The following is an 18,489-nucleotide window of genomic DNA, read 5'->3' as shown; positions in this document are numbered from 1 at the left end:
ATATGCAGGTTGGGGATTAAGAATCATGTTGCATGAAGCAAGGGACAGGCAGAAGTTCGTGAGTAATGTTCAATATCTGCGGGACATGCAGCATAAGGTGGACTCTGAGTATCAGGTAACTGCAAAAAAACTAGAATCATCTTCCACCTTCCTTATAGTAATTATGTGAGAATTCAGGATACAGTCTGAGTACATGATAAGCAGTAATCACTTTCTAAAATCCAAAACCCATCACTTCCTAGATGTGTGACTATGGAAAGCCACTTGACCTCTCTGTGTTTCCTCATCCTTAAAATGGGGTTAATAACAGTACCTACTTTGGGGTGCCTGGGTGGCTCAGTCAGTTAAGCATCTGACTCCTGATTTCAGCTCAGGTCATGATCTCAGGGTTGTGAGATCGAGCCCTGCGTCGGGCTCTGTGCTAGGCCTGGAGTCTGCCTAGGATTCTCTCTCTCCCTCTCCCTCTGCCCCTCCCACCCTGTCTAAAAAAAAATAAAATAAATAATAATAGCACCCACTTCATAATATTGTCACGAAAACAAAATAACACTTGAAAAGTACTTAGCACAGAGCTTGGCACACAAACCTTGTCAATGAATGACATGAAGGCTTAAGCTTGATAAGCCAGCTATCTAGAACAAAACCCTTAAAGAGTTAATGGGGTTGACCTACCATTTATAAAATAACATGCCTTTCCACTGTCATCCCACCAGAAGAAAGGTGGTTAACACATTCTCCAATAAGCTAACTATTCGTCACCCTAGTTACAGTGTTTACATGCAAAAACAAAACAGACAGGGAGCCGGAGGAGTCGTGATGTAATTACCCAGAGCTAGCACAGGACAAACTTGCCAGCCTGGGCGTGAGATTCTGGGAGCAGTGAGAAAGTGTCGCCCAGCCTGCTGGCCAGAGGTCAACCCTTGCCAATCAAAGAGGCATGTCCTCAGCTTCAGGTAAGGATTGAAAAGTACTCCTTCCTTAAGGAAAACACAGAACTGTTGCTACCAGATTTTTCTCCTTCTTAGCAATTTCAAATATAACCAAACCTCCTGGGTCACCAAGGAAACCAGACGGATCTCGGTAACCTGATTTCACCTGTATAGCACAGCTTAGCTGTGGGGCTGGAAACAGAGTCAGCAACTTCCTCCCACAACTTGCCAACCCACACACGAGACTGTAAAATTGAGGGAATTTCTGGAAAATGAATAAGAACGTAAATACCTGAACTGGTCACACTGGGAATCCATCTGCTTTTCACCAAGACGCCTCTGCCACCTGACCTTCATTAAGAAATGCTTGTTTGAAATTGTCTCCAGAACAAGCATATAAGAAAATCAATCTTATTATTTGATGATCTCTGCTGGAGAAAATCACACAACTGTGTGGACTAAAGTCACTGGGGCTTTATTTTTCCGGTTTCATTGGACTTTCAACACTGTCCTTATTAATAAGGATACTTTCAACACTATCCTTATAAATAACAATACTTTATCAAGTGCATACAATGTCCTAAACGAAGTCCCTTCTCTCCCAGCATTCTTATTCTGGAATTGAGAAACAAACAATACACAAAACTAAATAAATATGTAAGATAGTTTTGATTACTCATAAATATAAGGAGGCAAACAGAGGTAACCAGCTGGGGGGGTGATGCTTCCTTACACAGTTAGGGAAGGCTCTTTGGGGAAATAACATTTGAGTGTAGAGGTAAAAGATGGGGAAGAGCTGGCCAGAGCATCCTGAGCAGAAGGAGAGCAAGTGCAAAGGCCCTGAGGCAGGAACTAACTTGGAGCCGTGGAAGAAACAAAAGAAGGCCAGAGTGGCTGAAACACATTGATCAAGGGAGAATGTGGCACATGACAAGGTTAAGAGAGGTAAATGGACCAGGCCGTGTCGAATCTCTCAGGACAAAGTTTGGTGTTTGGAGTTTATTCTTAGGGAGAATTATTGGGATGATTTTAAGCGGGGGAGTGGCATGATCTGACTTACAGTGTTTAAAGATCACTCTTGCTGCTTGCTGTATGGCGAAAGGAAGGAAAGGGACTAGAGAAGCAGCAGAAAAACTTGGTAAGGAAACTGTGACAGAAATTTAGGAGAGAAATGATGGTGGCTCAGACCCAGGGGGTAGGAGTGGAGGTGGTGAGAAGTGGCCCAACCCAGGAAACAGGAGAACTGACATCATGCCGGTATATGGAGAGGCGGAGTGAGGGAGAGAAAGGAGTGAAGGTTGACTCACATCGACATGCTTACTCGTCCATCAGCTCCCTCTGTCATCGTCGGTTTTCAACTTTCCTACTTTTCTCAGACCTGTAATCCCCACACTTTCAACAAAGAACTTCTCTTCCTGTTTTATACACACAGGAAACAAAGCAAAGGACCCAAGGCCATCAGGTGGGAAGCCTTGCCACTCCTCCCCTTCCATTCCAGGCTACACACCCATCCAGCCCTCAAGTCCGAAGGGGGAAGCAACACTTTCCCGGCCAGCGCCTGGCCGGAGCTCTTGGCCCACACCCTGCTGTGTCCAGCCCCTCTCCATCCAGGGACTTGTCATCTGTATCTTTGACATTTCCTTCCTTCTAATTGGCTCAGCCTACAAACATGCTCAAGTCCCTCCTATACTGAGAACAAAAGAACAAAGCTGCAGGACACGCGGTCCTTCTCTAGCCATAGCCCTGGCACTGTCCCCAACCTGCTACATTTCTATCTCTACTGCCCCCCCAATCCCCTTCATTCCTAACCCACGGCAGCCTGGCTGCCCCCTTCCCTCCCCTGAAGTTATTCTAAGGTCGGTAGCCAAATTCAAGGGACATCTTTTTAGTCTTTGTTTTCTGAAGCTTTATCTACATTTGACACTATTACTCCTTCCTTCTCAAAACATTACTCCTTTGGCTTTCTGACAACACACTCTGCTGATTTTCCTTCTGTTTCTCTCACATTTGTCTCCCTGCCCCACAAATGTTAATTCCCCGGTTTCCAACAGCCTAGCTTTCTTCCAACTCACAAGGTCTCTGTGACCCATCTCCTCCCTCCCATGTTTTTAGCCATCACTTGTAGACTAATAACCTGTAATACTGAGTCTCCCCAAAGTGTCACGATCACACGCACGCCTGCATGTGGCACATTTCCATCTGGCTGTCACAGAGGCACCTCGGCATGTCCATGCCCTGCCATCTTCCTCTGTCTGTAAGTCTTGCCCGACTCCTTCCTCTCCCTCACCACCCGTATCCCACCTGTTACCAAGTCCTGCCACCACTATTTAAAAGCTCTTGAACTGGTGCCTTCCTTTCATCCCACTGCCACCACCCTGGTCCCCACCTCCATGGTTTCTTTCCAAGATCATTACAATGTCCTTATTACCATTCTCCATGCCTCCAACCTTGGCATCCTTCAGACTGCTTTTTTGAAATCTATCTAAAATGTGAACTTGACAGTGCAGTTGGAATGCATGAAACCCTGGAGTTCCTTCCCCCCACGTAGAGGCAGGTCCAAGACCCAAGAACCACAACCAGAGCATCCTAAATCTTCACTGCTTCTCTGACCTCCCCTTCCCCCTTCTTTACTTTCTTGACAAGGGTGGTAGAGACTGCAGTTTGAATTTAGAACTAAATGAAATCTCTGTACTCCCACCACGCCCTTCTTTTAAAACCCACTTTATTGGGGCGCCTGGGTGACTCAGTCGGTTAAGCATCTGCCTTTGGCTCAGGTCATGATCCCAGGGTCCTGGGATCGAGTCCTGCTCAGCAGGAAGTCTGCTTCTCCCTCTGCTTATTGTTCCCCCTGTTTGTGCTCTCTCTCCCTCTCTCTCTGACAAATAAATATTTAAAAAACCCCACTTCATTGAGGTATAATTCACATATTATAAATTCACCTGTTTTAAGTGTATAATTTAATGACTTGCAGTAAATTTACCAAATCTGTAGCCAAATCATCATCCAGCTTTAGAACATTTCCATCACTTCAATACCAAAGCGCCCTTTTATACCTCTTTCACGTTGCTTATGAAATTGTATTGAAATTGTCTTCTGGGTGACTTCCCCTCAATCTGGACCACAGCTTCTTATGGGCAGGGATGGAGACATACTCTTCTATGTCAAACTGAATGCCCTGCCTTTGATGTGAGGCACCATTACCTAACTTGACCACCAACTCTTTTTATCAGTCTTAGATTCAGCTGACTTATGACTATTTCTCAAGGTCAAGTCCACCCTCATTGAGCATTTTCAAAACCACTCACCACAAAGTCTGCAAAAAATAAATATGGTTGTCTTTAATATGTTCTGAGTATTGTTGAATTAAATATATAGCAACCCACAGAAATGACTTCGAAGGGAACAGTGGTGAGCTATTTGTGTGATTTAGTCTCTCCCTTGACTTGTTCCAGAAAGGATTTAAAGTAGGGGTTTAAGAATCATTCGCATGACCTTAATAACCCCTCAAAAACTTGGTCCATATATGACCTGTGTGTATCTAGATAATTTACTAAGGTAGACTTTGCATCGGGTCGATATCGAATCCCTGGCTCATCAATGAATCAAGGAATCCCAGCTTTCACTCCCAGGGCAGCAACCTGGCTGCACACGAGGGACTCCCCATTTCAGAGTGTACAAATAGTGTAAGACCTAATAACTAGACAGAACTCCTAAATCATATACATTTGCCACAGATTCCTGCCTGTGTTTCACTTGCCTTTAATGAACTGGCTCAAATTGAAGCCCTTACAAACTTCCTGTGTACACTATTCCTGTGACATCCTAAAATACGCTAAGGGTTGGTGCGTACCAAATTAGCAGTGCCTTTACAGGTCTGCGTGCCGGCACCAGGAGAGGTGGCTTAAACCCACCCTGAGTTATTTTGATGCTGCTCCTTTCGGTGGTTGGGTGGGACCCTTTTGAAAAAACAAGAGGAAATAAACATCTATTTGGCATATTACATGCTATTTCAGAATCTGGTAGCTAGTACATAATTACATGCCATCTCAGGATTTGGCTCTGTTTCTTCAAGGGTGTTCATGCTGCATAGATTTGTCCCCCCCTTCCTTCTTTGGGTCAAACGTGTTTATGTAACTTGAGGCAGAATTTAGCCATTAATGTCTACCGAGAGCTGGAGAGAAAGATTACACTTGGCATTTCAGAATGATATTCCGTAATCTATCAAATGTGTTCAGATGGGTTTCATTTCCTGTCATTTATTTCATCCTGATCTTTCAAGGACCGAGCAAACAACTGAACATGATGCTATGAACTTGTTCAAGGACATGATAGGTGACAGTGCCAGGTGGCAAGGGGCTTGGGGACCGTCCACTCAGGGGGTTGAGGGAGTAGAGAAGATTCAGCTTCCTCTCCCATGGGAGCCTGGGGGGGAAGGTTCTCTGCTCTGCTCACCTCTGAGGTACATGCTTCTGTCCTCTCCACAGACAGAACAGGAAAAGAAACTCATTTGAGGGGAATAGCATGTCAAATTGTTCTTACACCTCTGATTCCTTAACATCTTAAAACTAATGAACTTGAATAATGCCACCAATGATAATTAAACCCCCCAAGTCTGGGTTACGCATGTTAGATCGTAAGAACAGAGAAGTACCAACCGAAGCAGTGGCAAGTCCCACTTCTCAAAATGCTTGGAGGTTGGAGCGACAATAACCTTGGTGGAGGCCACCATGCTCGAGAGGCAGAGATGCCCCGTGGTCACGGGGTTTTTCATACTGGAACCAGGAGGCCGGGAAAGTCTTCCTATGGCTGGTGGCTTCTTAAGGCCTCTGGAGCCTGGATGAGGACTTGAAGGCGGGACTGATAATCAAATAAACTTAAGAAACTGAGCCTCCCACCCCCCCATTACCCCCCACCCCCCGGTGGATTCAGAAAGCTGCAACACTGAGGAAAATGTGCCTTATGAGGTACCCTGACTGACTGAGGGCAGGATCTCCTCAGTTGTCTGGCGGGGGAACTGCAGGCCTAGGAAATAGACCGCTGCCTCCAGGGCACAAAAACAAGGATGAAGCTCAGGCCCGGACAGAAAGATTCTTTCTTCTTCCCTGACCAGGATCCGAGTCATGCGATTTGGCAAAGGCTGGCTTTAGAAATAGAAGTAAACCAAGCAATGGGATCAGAAACAACAATTAAAGCCTAATGATGATAATGATGGTGATGAGGGTGATGAGGGTGATGATGGTGGTGATGAGTGCCTTTCACTGAACACTCGCCAGGAGCCAGTCACTCTGCCCAGCGTCCTGCCAACAGGGCCCCAGGCTCCCCGGCAATCTGGCGGCACCAGGCATCTCCCTCTTTCAGATGAGGGAAGCAAGAATCAATGGAGTTAGTCAGGCTGCCCAAGGTTATGTTGCGAGAAAGTGGCAGAGCTGGGGCTTGTCATGTTTACCCGTATTGAGTTACAGTGAGTCACAGAACCCACGTCATCCGCCACAGGCATATATGCACATTCTGTGTTCTGCCCCCACATTGGGAGCTTGTGCTCTGGAGGCAGCCTGACTGCGTGCCGATAGAGGGATGGGCTGGGAGGGGGGGTTTTGGGGGCAGCGCCAGAGGAGGAGTGAAGGAGGAAGCCCCCCACCCAGCTCAAGGAGGAAATGAGTTACCTGAAGCCTTCCATTTTCAGACCGCCCTCAGCCAGTTCCGTCACATGAACAGAAACTTATTTATAGCAATCTAGCTCCAGACATGTGGAACTGAAAAGGGAATATTTTTAAAGTTCCAGGGGAAGGGGAGCCCCCGGTGATCATGAGTTACACGTCAATTCCTCCTTGCCAGCCTATGGACTTCATACTCTGCCCTGTTGCTCCAGGACCCCCACTGTGGAAACATCAGCATCAAAAATGGCACAAAAAAAAAAAAATCGTTCATTTTCAAATAATAAGAAAACTAGCCCCCGGGGAATGTGGGGCAGTTAAGGCTCCTGTCTTGCTATTTCTAGGACTGGAAGTCTGGACTTGCCTCTCTGTCCCTGTGTTCCTTCAACTGGGCAAAGCTATCACTTCAAGAAGACTGATGTTTGATTTACACAGAAAGATTGCTGCTTGGCTGTATCAAGATAAAAATTATGTACCCTGTCACCGGTTTGCTCTCGGACTCCTCTATGAGAGGAGGCATAAAGGAACGAGAGGGGAAAAATTTTTTTTTTCGACACTGCAAACCATTCTACTCCGCCTCCCCTTTTGGTAAAGAAATATTTAAGTTGCATGCATTCTTGGAGAGAATTTTCAAAAAACACTCAACCCACAAGAATTCTGTTCATCCCACAAAATCTGCCTTGGTCCTGCGTGCATTTGCTAACACTGTCCTCCACTTTGAGCCTATCAGCATTTGCTGCTTGCGCCTGCAATCCCAGTTGGGTAGGATAACACAGACATCTGCCGCTCCAGGAAACAACACTCCGAGCCAGGGCTCCTCCCAAACGGGCTCCAATCTGAAGTCATTGGAAAAGGAATGAAAAAGGAGAGGCCCATCTTTACTTGAACGTCATTAAACTCTCTGGCTAACTCTCTTCAGGTTTACTTTGGTTTATTTTCATACTCGATGTTTAACTTATTTATCATAGTTACTGTCCACTACTTTTGGGGGTTTTTTTGCTCAAATTATTTATTAAAACAGACACTGCAGGGCACCTGGGTGGCTCAGTTGGTTGAGCGTCCGACTCTTGATTTCGGCACAGGTCATGACCTCAGGGTCTTGGGATCGAGCCCCAGGTCGGACTCCACGCTCAGTGGGGAGTCTGCTTGGGATTCTCTCTCCCTCTGCCCCTCCACCCCCACCTCAAATAATTAAAAAAAAAAAAACCACTGCCCACGATTTATTAAAATGGCTTGCTATCTATATAGCATAGTTTTTGAAAGTAATATTAACAGTGAAACAGGAAAAAAGGGGGGGCAACCATTTTGGATTGCTCTCCCTTTCCAAATAAGGCAGGGTGGAACCATACTTTTCGACAGGATTCCACTTGCTGCAGGTACCACCTGGCCGCTGTGCATAAGCCCTGAGGCCAGGGCTTCACCAGCAATATGGTTGAAAGCACAGTGTAACCAGCTCGCTGTTCCCAATTCCAAGTGGTAAATGTTTTGTTAATATCAGGTCATTTCTATTTTTAACCATGTAGCATAATATTAGGCTTTCCCAGAGGTGTGAAATTCTGGCAAGTCCTTCCACATCAAGGAAGGAGATGCATTTTCTAACAAAGGGGAAAAATGCAGAAGGAATCTTTCCTTTCTCAACGCAGCCAGGAAGGGGAGATGTCAGGCCCTGTTTAGAAACAGTATTGTTGGTCTTTACATTGCATTTCTTTACCATGACAGTGGATAATTTGGCTCTAGCAGCGCAAAGGTGAATTCGGGCACTGAATCTATAGAAATGCTCCAAGAAGTTTTACTATTTTAAACTATTTAAAATATCAGTTGAAACCCCCATAGCACATGATGTCCTTGGGGTTTTTTTCTGTTCTGATCCTGGAGAAGAAATATATTGGTACTAGATTTTCTCTTAATTTTCTTTGTTTTTTAAACAACGGAAAATTTTTTTTTGTTGGTTATTTTTATTTGTTTTTTATTGTTTTGCATTTGGGGACTGATATTTCCCTCTGAAACAACAACGCAATTCAGCGAACATTAAACGCTAGATGCTGGGGGATTCAAAAGATAAGAGGTGGTCCTTACCCTGAGTGTTCTCACTGACCAGCAGGAGATACAGGCTCAAAACAACTAAATTGTACAACAGTTTTAAAAAATTGCATAATTCAAGCTGCGTCTGTATAAAGGACCAATTAATTTGGCCTGGGGTAGAGAAGCAAGGCAAGGAAAGAGATGCCATGTGAGCTGGATCTGAATAGATCTGCAGGATTTGCCAGCCTGTGAACATCCCATGAAAGGCATTCCGAGGGGAAGGAAGCGCACGTGCTAAAGCTCTCACGTAGGAAAAGTCTTCCCCTGGAACCAGGTGTGATCCAAGAGGCCGGAGTAGAGTGGCGATAGAATCAAGGCAGAAGGGGAAGCTACTACTGTGCATCAGGTACTTCCTGCACTAAGCAGGCAATTGCTGGGGAAATACTTATCGAAACACCTCTTGGTATGTTGACTTTAATTTATTAAAGCAGTGGCTACTATTTTTGACCTGGCATTTTGGGCAAAGGGAAGAGAGAACAATGCCTGGCTGAGTGTCCTCACACTTGGTAAAGGTGTTGATGAGCCCTCGGAGATGGACGTTATATATTTCATGCTCCTCATGATAGGAATTAAGCAAAAAGTTATAATTAAAGCTCGTCGCACACCTAAGCTAAGGAAACCATTTTTTATTCTGCAGGCTTGTCTGAGACGACAGGAATACGGAAGAGACCCAAATGAGAAGAAACGAGATCAATTTTGGGGGCCAGAGACAAATTTGGAGAGATCCCGGTTTTCAAGTGGGTCATCTTCCAAACAGGTACTTAGAACTCTGGGAGATATCCTCCTTCTGCTTCTGCTGGTGTGTGGGGGTGTGGGGGGGTGTGTGCACGCGCACGCGCGTGTGCTTGTGTGCACACACGCGTCACTTAGGAAAAAGCCAACTCAGAAAGGAGGCGTTAGAAACCCTAGATGTCAGGACAGGGAGATGCAAGGGCAAGAGCTCTCATCCTGGGTACTGTCCAGGCGGCTTCTTTGCTGTGCAACTATATCCCTCTTCACGCCGGTTGGGCCTCGATCTTCTTTCCCGATGGGCCTGATAGAGACTGTCCCCGAGGCACCATCCAAATCAGAAACACTACAGCTCTTTCACTTCAAGAGTTGAGGCTAAGATGAATAAGTCAACCAGAGAAAGACAATCGTCGTCTGGTTTCGCTCATGTATGGAACATAAGGAATAGCACAGAGGACCACAGCGGCAGGGAGAGAAAATGGAAAGGGAAGAAATCAGAGAGGGAGACGGAAATCGGGGGGGGGAGGGGATGGTAACCAGGTGACGGGCATTAAGGAAGGCACGTGATGGGATGAACACTGGGTGTTAAATGCAACTAATGAATCATCGAACGTTACATCAAAAACTCATGGTGTATTATATGTTGGTTAATTGAATTTAAAATTTAAAAAAATGGAAAAAAAAAAAAGACTCGAGGCACTGGGCCTTCTAAAGGACAGCATCATCCATCTATACACCTGCATCAGTGTCTACCTGATCTGTCCATATAACCACAGCCTTATGATACAGATATGAAGATATGTCACATATGTGTATGGGCTTATAGTCTAACCCACTGCATTGCTTAATCCTGTTTTTAAATAGAGTAAAATGTAGTAATAACTGCATCCTGTAATAACTAGAAATTGGTCAAATGTTTTTGTCTGGATGATAATAAAAGAGAGTAAGATCAATATGATAGTGATATGATAATGATAATAGTTGTAGTTACCATTATCTGAGTGCTTACAATGTTCCAGCACTGTGCTAAGCGTTTTATACATATTAGCTTATTTAATTCTCATAAATCTCTATGTATTTATCTCATTTTACAGAGGAGAAACCGAGCCTTAGCAAAGATAAGAAACTTGACCCAAGCCTTCATGCCAGTGTGTGGTGGAGTCAGGGTTCCTTTCCAAGCAGTCTAACCCAGGGAGGGTGCTCTGAACCACTGAACTATATGATCATATTTCATGTTTAAGATCTTATCTGAGTACGAATTTTACTTATCCTATGTAAGCACTAAATACCACAAGCTGCATTCAACACCGTTTGTTAGCATGGTGAATTGATTTAAGATGAGTAATATGCTTTTTATGAATTCTTATTTAATATTTTATGCCTGCAATATACTCCAGAGGATGGACTCTCTCTTTCTGTCAGTGGCGCGGATCCCCAAGATAGATCCTGGATACCTGATATCAATCAAGTTCTCGTTGGGATTTCTCCTTTAATCTGGGATGCTCACACTGTGGTTATTTAATGTTCAAAGGATACCTTAAAAACATCAATGATTGATGTTTATGGATGTAGATGTATCCCTGGGTGAGATCTATACTCCCTATTAAGGAACATGAAATCACACTATAAAATATTTCACCTAGAGTCTGAAGGGGAAAGAGACTCTCTTACAATACTGGCACCATCGAGAAGAACACATCGCCTGGGTCTTTTCCTGTTAGTCAAAGATGAAATAGAATGCCTGCTGCTGATTAAACTTAGGGAGTGAGATTAATCCAAAAAATTAAATCTAGTTTCGCTACAACAACACATTTTTAGCATTAAGAAAAATTCTCATTTTTTTTTCTTTTTGCATGCAGGAACAAAACTCAAGGACAGATAAAAAATGTAATGTAAGTCAAACAGTAGCACGTAGCAATCTTCCTAGACTGGTAAACAAACGGGCAGCTGGGTTCTTGTATTTTCACGCAAAGACTCACGTGCATAACCATGGCCATTTCATATGGCAATACTAGCACATTCAGGATATTCTAGGACTTGAAGTTTCATGCTCCTCTCCACAAACTTTGGGGGACAGGCTGTTGACAGATTTCTGTAGTTTTCTTCTTTATGCTATAAAAATTATTCATTCTTTAAATCATCATTGCAAAATACTCAGACTGCATCTAAAAAAGGATATGGGTGTACATATAAAAGTAATGATGAAATAAGGACAAAAATATGTGGTCAGATGCACAAAACTGGCCATTTCCAAAGTACAAGAAAAGGATTTTTCATGTTTGCACTCTGTCTCTGTACCTCAGTTTGCCAGAGAACCCAAAACAACATGACTTACATAATCTCAATTTTTTTCCAGGTAATGATATCCCAAGGGTTTGGGCCTTGATTAGACAAGTGCCTTCAAGGTCACATCTTCTGTATCAAGAAGAGTGAAAAACCAGAATTTTCCACAGTGAAATTCACCTCTGCTTTGCTCTCTGTATTACTGATATTCTTTGGGGGATACTGGAGGATTTGCCTCTGGATACAAAAGCACAGGAAGGCTGGCGGGGGCGGGGGTGAAAATGTCACTGAATGCATCACTCATCAGTCATCTGACTTGTGTGTTTGTAATGTTGATCCCCGCCCCCCTGCTCAGTCCTTCAACTTTTGCTTCATACGAATGAAACCAGAGATCCCTTATGAGATAAACCAGATCAGGAACTCTTCAGCCCCCAGGATCATGGGTTGGTTTGGAGCGTTCTCTTCTCAGGTTTGGGCCCCCGCCCAAATGTCTCTGAAAATCTGGTTGTTCTTAAACCCTTACAGTATGGGGTGCCTGGGTGGCTCAGTCGGTTAAGCGTCTGCCTTCAGCTCAGGTCATGATCCCAGGGTCCTGGAATCAAGCCCTGAATCGGGCTCCCTGCTCAGCAGGAAGCCTGCTTCTCCCTCTTCCACTTCCCCTGCTTGCGTTCCCTCTCTCGCTGTGTCTCTGTCAAATAAATAAAATCTTTAAAAAAAAAAACAAAAAACCCTTACAGTATGGGCCTGCCCCGCTATATTTCGAATCCTGAGGGAATACAGAACTTATCAAACCTCTTTTTATAGGATCCTCAGTGCCAGGGAGGTCCTGGAGCCAGTCTCCCAGAGGAAGCTCTAAGAGTGCTGCCACCTGCCAAAGGAGAACGCAGGACAGACCAGTCCCAGTTTGCAGAGCTCAGTGGGTTGAATGCCACATCAGGCACTACAGGTGCAAAAGATTAACTGGTCAATGAGAAAAGAGCAGGAGAAAGGTACAGTTCAATGTGCAGGGGTAAACCTAACCAAAGCCCTCCTCCATAGGTAAACATTCCCCCTACATAATTCCCTTCTAGAGACTCCTGTGGCTGAAAACTCTCCAAGGAAAGCATTGCCTCTGATTTGTAAAGGAGAGTTCATTCCGACTGAGCGGGCAGTGTGTGAGTGGATTGCTTAATCCACAGGACGCTTTCCACTGCACTCACTGAGTGAAGCGCACCACCACCAAATTCTGATGCTTGTATTGCAGTTTCCGCCTCTTGTTCCTTCCTTGACCCAGTCTCAGATGATCACAATTCTGATGAACCTGGAATTAGAGACATTTACCATCCAGTAATAGATCCAGTACCAAGCTATCATATCCAGACACCTGCCTGGAGGGGGCAGATCCCCAAACGCACAGGTAACACAGCAGCCACTCCACGATGCACCATGACCTCTCTACTACCTGTGGCTTTAACTGTACCTTAGGCAGAGGCTGGGTTACACCTAAATCCAAGATAAAGCCATAACCATCAAGCTCATGCTGAGATGTTCTTAAAGCGGCACCTCCTAAATACATTTAAGTCAGTGGTGTGGCAAAGTAGAAAGAACACTTACCATCAAGAGCCATCTCTGTCCCTCATCACAGTGTGAATTCAGACAAACCACTTCTAAGCACTTCAATTTCCCATCAAGGAGATACTTATTATCAATGCTTATCTCATGGGATCAATGCGAGAACAAGAGACTCTTAGGTTCATACTAACATTAGATTACATTATAAATTGCCTTGGCGTCCGGCTAGTCTTACAAACGGTGCTCTAGGAGCTATCAGTGGCAGAGCAGGTTCTGAGGCTTCTAGAATACCTTCTTGCGCCTCAGCCCAATCCCAAACCATATTTCTAAAAGCCATTTTAATTTTAAAAGGCAACTTAATTTTAGACCCTTTTCAAAGTTACATACAACCATGTTAACTGTTTCATCAGAGTAGAATAAATAGGGAAATACACAGCAGCTCCATCTAATCAACTAGGAGTTGGATGATTAGTAGACTAAAAAGCAAAGCAGTCTCTTGAAATGAGCAGGAAACCGTGTCCCCGGGATAACTGCTGGCCTAGAGGAGCCTGCTGTAACTGACAGGATATTTCGCCCTCCAAACCTTCACAGAGAAGAAGCAGGAGCCCCGATTACCCCAGAGAAAATGATTAGCCCAGGACTTGGGGGTGGGGGGGAGCAGCAACGTTCTATGAAGAGGGGCGTCATGAGCTTTTCTCATCTTCTAGCCTCGCTGAAGGGGACACTGTTCCAAATGCACAGACCTCAAGGACTTAGGACATGTTGTCACTGCATTTACTTCATCAGCAAAGAAGGCAGAGACCAAGAGTACCGTTTGCCCTGCTGATAACAGGATTATTGTCCTTCACCATCAGCAACCGGCAACTAAAGATTTAGATTCCGTGTTACAAGGACCCAACGTTACATTGGGAAGGAGGCAGTAAACCTGACACCAGCAGCAACTGGCTCGTCCCCAGGCCTGGCTCAGTGGGATGTTAACCGGTGAGATCACCTGAACCTCCCAGAAAACACAGTAAGCTTAAGTGTGAAGGTGATTACCCAACATAAACATTTTAAATTGTTTTGTTCATGATGATCTGCACAAACTTTGGAGGTTGAAATAAAAAAAAAGCCTCTTCAAGTGACCTGCAGTGGCTTAAAAAGTCAGAATATCCATCTATACATGAGGGCAGCAGAAGTCTAGAACTGTGCTGTCCAATAAAGTGGCCACTAGCCATGTGTGGCTATTTACCTTTACCTTTAAATTAATTAAAAGAAAATTGTAAACCCAGTTACTTGGTCTCGCTAGCCACATTTCACATGCTCAGTAGCCACATGTGTCCCATGGCTGCCATACTGGATCACAAAAATATAGGACATTTCCACCACTGCAGAAAGTTCTATGGGACAGCACTGCTCCAGATTGCAGTCAAGTTCAAAAAACAAGAGCCCCTGGGCCAGGAACAGGTTTTGTTTCCCAGAAAGTGACCCTGCATAATGCACAATACAGTGTTTTGCATACTGCAGCTCCTTGCAAATGTTAGCTCTCTGACGATGGTGCAGCTGTCCAAAAAGGCTGGCTCGATTTGCATTTTGTGTTTTCTGAGACCTCGGTATATTTGCATGCCTCCTTTCATTACCTATTTATTCAGCTTATCCTGCCTGTGAAACCTTCAGCTTCTCCCCTTTCAAACGGCTCCCATTAATCTGTCAATGTCAACCTACCAACACCCTTACCGGTGTCATGAAAGCAGCCAGGGCTTAGCACAGGGCATAAGCGTTCCATGACTCACACTTTTAATTTTCCCTAACTTCTGCTTGTCCGTTCTCGGATTCCTTGAGGGTCTGGCCTCCCTTCTTTCTGGCTCCAGGCCCGTGTGTGGATGAGGCAGGTCACACACGCACACACTGGTTCTACCTGCCAAAAGGCCCCACCCTGGGAGGCTGTGAGTCATCGCTAGCACCTGGTATGGTGTTTGTCATAGCCGCCCTCTTGACTGTAGCTCGGATTCTGCACCCTCGAGGTGTACCTGAGTAATCCCGCAGCTCTGCACACGACATCTCGAGCTCCAAATGTACGTCACAGAGAGGGAATGTGCAGCCCACGGTTTGACAAGTGCAGATCTGTGGGAATTCTCATTTGTTTTCCATTTTAGCTGTTGATCTGTTCACCATGGCGTGTCCCACAAGCGCCTCCGACTCAAGATGCTGACTGTATCATCTGTTTCCCTCAAAATGGTTCCTCTTCCTGAATTTATTTCTGCCCAAGTCACAATTCCAGAAATTATCTTGGGTTCCTTCTCCTGCTCCTTCTCACACTTCATGGCAATCAGACACCAAAGCCAGACCGTCTTGTCTCCTTCCTCGTGAATCTGTCCAACAGCACACCCCTCTGCAGGGCCATCTTTTTGGGCCTGGCCTTTTTTGGCCTTCCTATAACACCCTCTGGGCTCAAGTCCACCTTGGGATACATCTTCCTATCTTCCTCCTCCCTTCGGCTGGAAGCTACTTCAGAGTGGGTGCTGTTTATTGTCATACTTCCAATGCCCACCACCTAATAGGAGCTCCATGAATGTGTGATGGCTGACAGTTACAAGAATGTTTTAGGAATGCACACATGCTGAAGTCCTAGTGATATAGCCGTAACAGCCAAAATAAGAATCCTCATCATGAACGAGAAAAAACAGGAGATGCTGTTCCTTGGAGCAGTGAATGTTCCCTGATGTTGCTTAAGAGGCTAGTAGTTTAGTGAGGCTGCCGAGGTGCGATGGCCAGTTTGGGCTTGAAGACAATTCAGGTACAATCAACCACTTGGAAACCTCCATGCTGGTGTTGACCAGAGAGTGACTAGAGAAACAGAGCCTTCTTTCCCACGGCATACCCCTCTGCGAATGGACAGATGGCTTCTTCAAAGCCCTGGCTAAGTTCCTTTTGTCACAGACCAACAAGAACACAAGGACATAAGAGAGTCTGGGTTGAAGCTCTCTGTGGACGGAGGAAACTCAGAATGGCCCAAAGTTGGCCCGGGACTCAGTTGTACTTTATAACAGAAGTCATCTTGTTATAAAAACATGATTTAATGTTCCACCAGAGAACTCACCAGACTAAACCAGAGACTTCTTTTATGATTAGATTACAGATTAATTGGAATACCTGGCGAGCATGCCCCTCTGTGGGCAAGCCAGGGTGCCGGAGGTCTTCAGCAGGACTGATGGAGCATACAAACGCTAACTGTATGTTGGGCAAAGCCAGCAGCGAGCGCTTCATTTCTCCTTCATTTCTGTGCTTTGTCTGAGTTCCACTAGGTAATTTAAAAATAGGCCATGGCAGTAAAATGGGGCAACTGTCAGTTCAAATTGCAGCTGTTTCCAGAATGTTGTCCTGCCTTTTTTAACAGATAAGCAAGACAGCCTCAAGTCAATCCTTCCACTGGGGTGATTCTGCCACGTGGCCGGGTGACACAAACCCCAATTGTTATCCCAGCTCAGTGAAACTGTCAATGCCAAGAATCGGTGGCCTCTGACCCAGAGAGTTCCTTGTGTTAATTGGACTCAGAAGCTCCGAAAGTGCATGGGAGAAGATCATAATAAAGTAGCTTTTTTCCCCATCTTATGTAATGCTATGTGTTTCAGTTTACTACATTTTATTAAAATTCCCTCCCTTAAAAAAAGTGGCCCTAATTATTTTTTAAACGCAAAAAGCTTGTTAAAAACCAATTAAAATTCCAGCTATCAAAATTTTAAGTTTTTTCAGTTGCAAGATATTATTTGGGTGCATATCTGCATTAAACATGATTTATAACATACAGCATTTCATCCTAAAATTTTCTTTGGTATTGCTTTTATACTGCTTTATTCACTAAAGAATTTTGAACTGCTTGCGTCCAAGACACGGTGCTAGGTGCTATGGGGACAGGGTACTAAATAAACCATGCCCCCACCCTTGGGTTGTTCACAGTGCTGGCTAAATAAGATGTCGCACAAACGCGTGCAGTTCAAGACAGCATCGGATGAGTGTAAGAAAAAGGCAAAAGGAACCCTGGAGAAGCTTCATAGAGGATGCAGACTTTCCCCTGGATCTTAAGGCACGACAGGATTCGGGAAGCTGGAAGTGGGGGTGGGGAGCCGAGGTAGGTGGAAGGAACAGCCCAAGTCGGAGAGATACGGGCACTCTTGGGCAAGGGTGAGCTGCCCTGTCTTCCTGTGGCACGGGGCATGTACATCAGACTTCTTTTCAGAGCTCCTGTCCCTGGAGGGCACCGATCATATCCCTCCCACACCCTTTCTTTAAGATCAGGAGACAGGAGGCTGCCCTTCTCGCTCCCAGACCACTGCTCCTCAGGCTCTGATGGGAATACGGGCGCACTAAGGCTTGCGCTGTTTTATTCCACCATCCCTCCCTGACCATCATCCCTATTGTCTCCTGGCCATTCTCGCTCAGTGAGGACTCTGGCAGTGGCTGGCTCTCTGTTCACCCATCTTCTGGTCTCCTGCCATAATCCTGGCTGACTTTGGCACCCACCTGGATGATCAGGCCACACCCTGTCTTCTCAGTTCCGGATGCATCTTAAGTGTCCCCCTCCGTGCCACTCTGCCACCACCTCCCCGCCCCAGCCCACCCCCCGACAACAGCACATCCTGGATTGCAACACCAACCGAAAGTTCTCCATCTCCAAAATCCACTGATCACACCAGACTTCCAGCTCTCCTGATCATCCCTTTTTACTATGACATCTCTTCCAGCTCTTGGGAACCTCTGGTCCATTGGCCCTTAGCTCTCTCGTGGGCCCCCTTACTGACTTTCCCTTCCTAAGCAGCCTAGATTCTGTGCTTAATCCTCTTAATAAGGGGAGGTGGCTCAGTCGGTTGAGCATCCAACTCTTGATCTCAGCTCAGGTCTTGATCTCACGGTCATGAGTTTAAGCCCGGCTTTGGGCTCCATGCTGTGCATGGAGTCTACTTTTTAACAAAAGTCCCCTTAATAATTCCCTTGCCCTTTGTCTTTTTTTCTCATCTCTCTGGCAAAATCCCAGCCATCCGTGGTCTCTGGGTCTCTATCCAGGTCCCTGGCAACTGCTGGAGAAAAATCACTCAAATGTGAGACATGGTGACCACTGAAAGATCACAGCGACCAACCTCCTGGAACTTCTCAGTGCTGCCCAGTTTCCCTGCTCAACTCTCTCTTCCTCTCTCGAACCTCCTTCCCTTTGCCGTCTTCAGTCCCTCCTCTCTTCCACCCCACACCTCAGTGGTCCTCAGATGGAAGCTTCCTCAGCGCTCTGC

General features: G+C 45.4%; 1 protein-coding gene across 6 annotated transcripts in view; it reads left to right on the top strand.

Annotated features, from left to right (window-relative positions):
• MARCHF10 (membrane associated ring-CH-type finger 10) overlaps window positions 1-18,489 on the top strand; it is a 79,753-nt gene that overhangs the window by 7,418 nt on the left and 53,846 nt on the right. For 5 of the 6 annotated variants that reach the window (XM_035724721.1, XM_035724719.1, XM_027567793.2 and 2 more), the window contains exons 2-3: window positions 9-115; window positions 9,303-9,422. In XM_035724721.1, the coding sequence (XP_035580614.1) occupies window positions 26-115; window positions 9,303-9,422 (210 nt within the window). In that variant the 5' untranslated portion in view covers window positions 9-25. The remainder of the gene's footprint in view (window positions 1-8; window positions 116-9,302; window positions 9,423-18,489) is intronic. The other variant, XM_035724722.1, reaches the window with a different exon arrangement.

This window comes from Zalophus californianus, chromosome 16 (genome assembly GCF_009762305.2).
Source record: "Zalophus californianus isolate mZalCal1 chromosome 16, mZalCal1.pri.v2, whole genome shotgun sequence".
Lineage (NCBI taxonomy): Eukaryota > Metazoa > Chordata > Mammalia > Carnivora > Otariidae > Zalophus > Zalophus californianus.
This window is presented reverse-complemented; position numbering and strand designations above follow the sequence as displayed.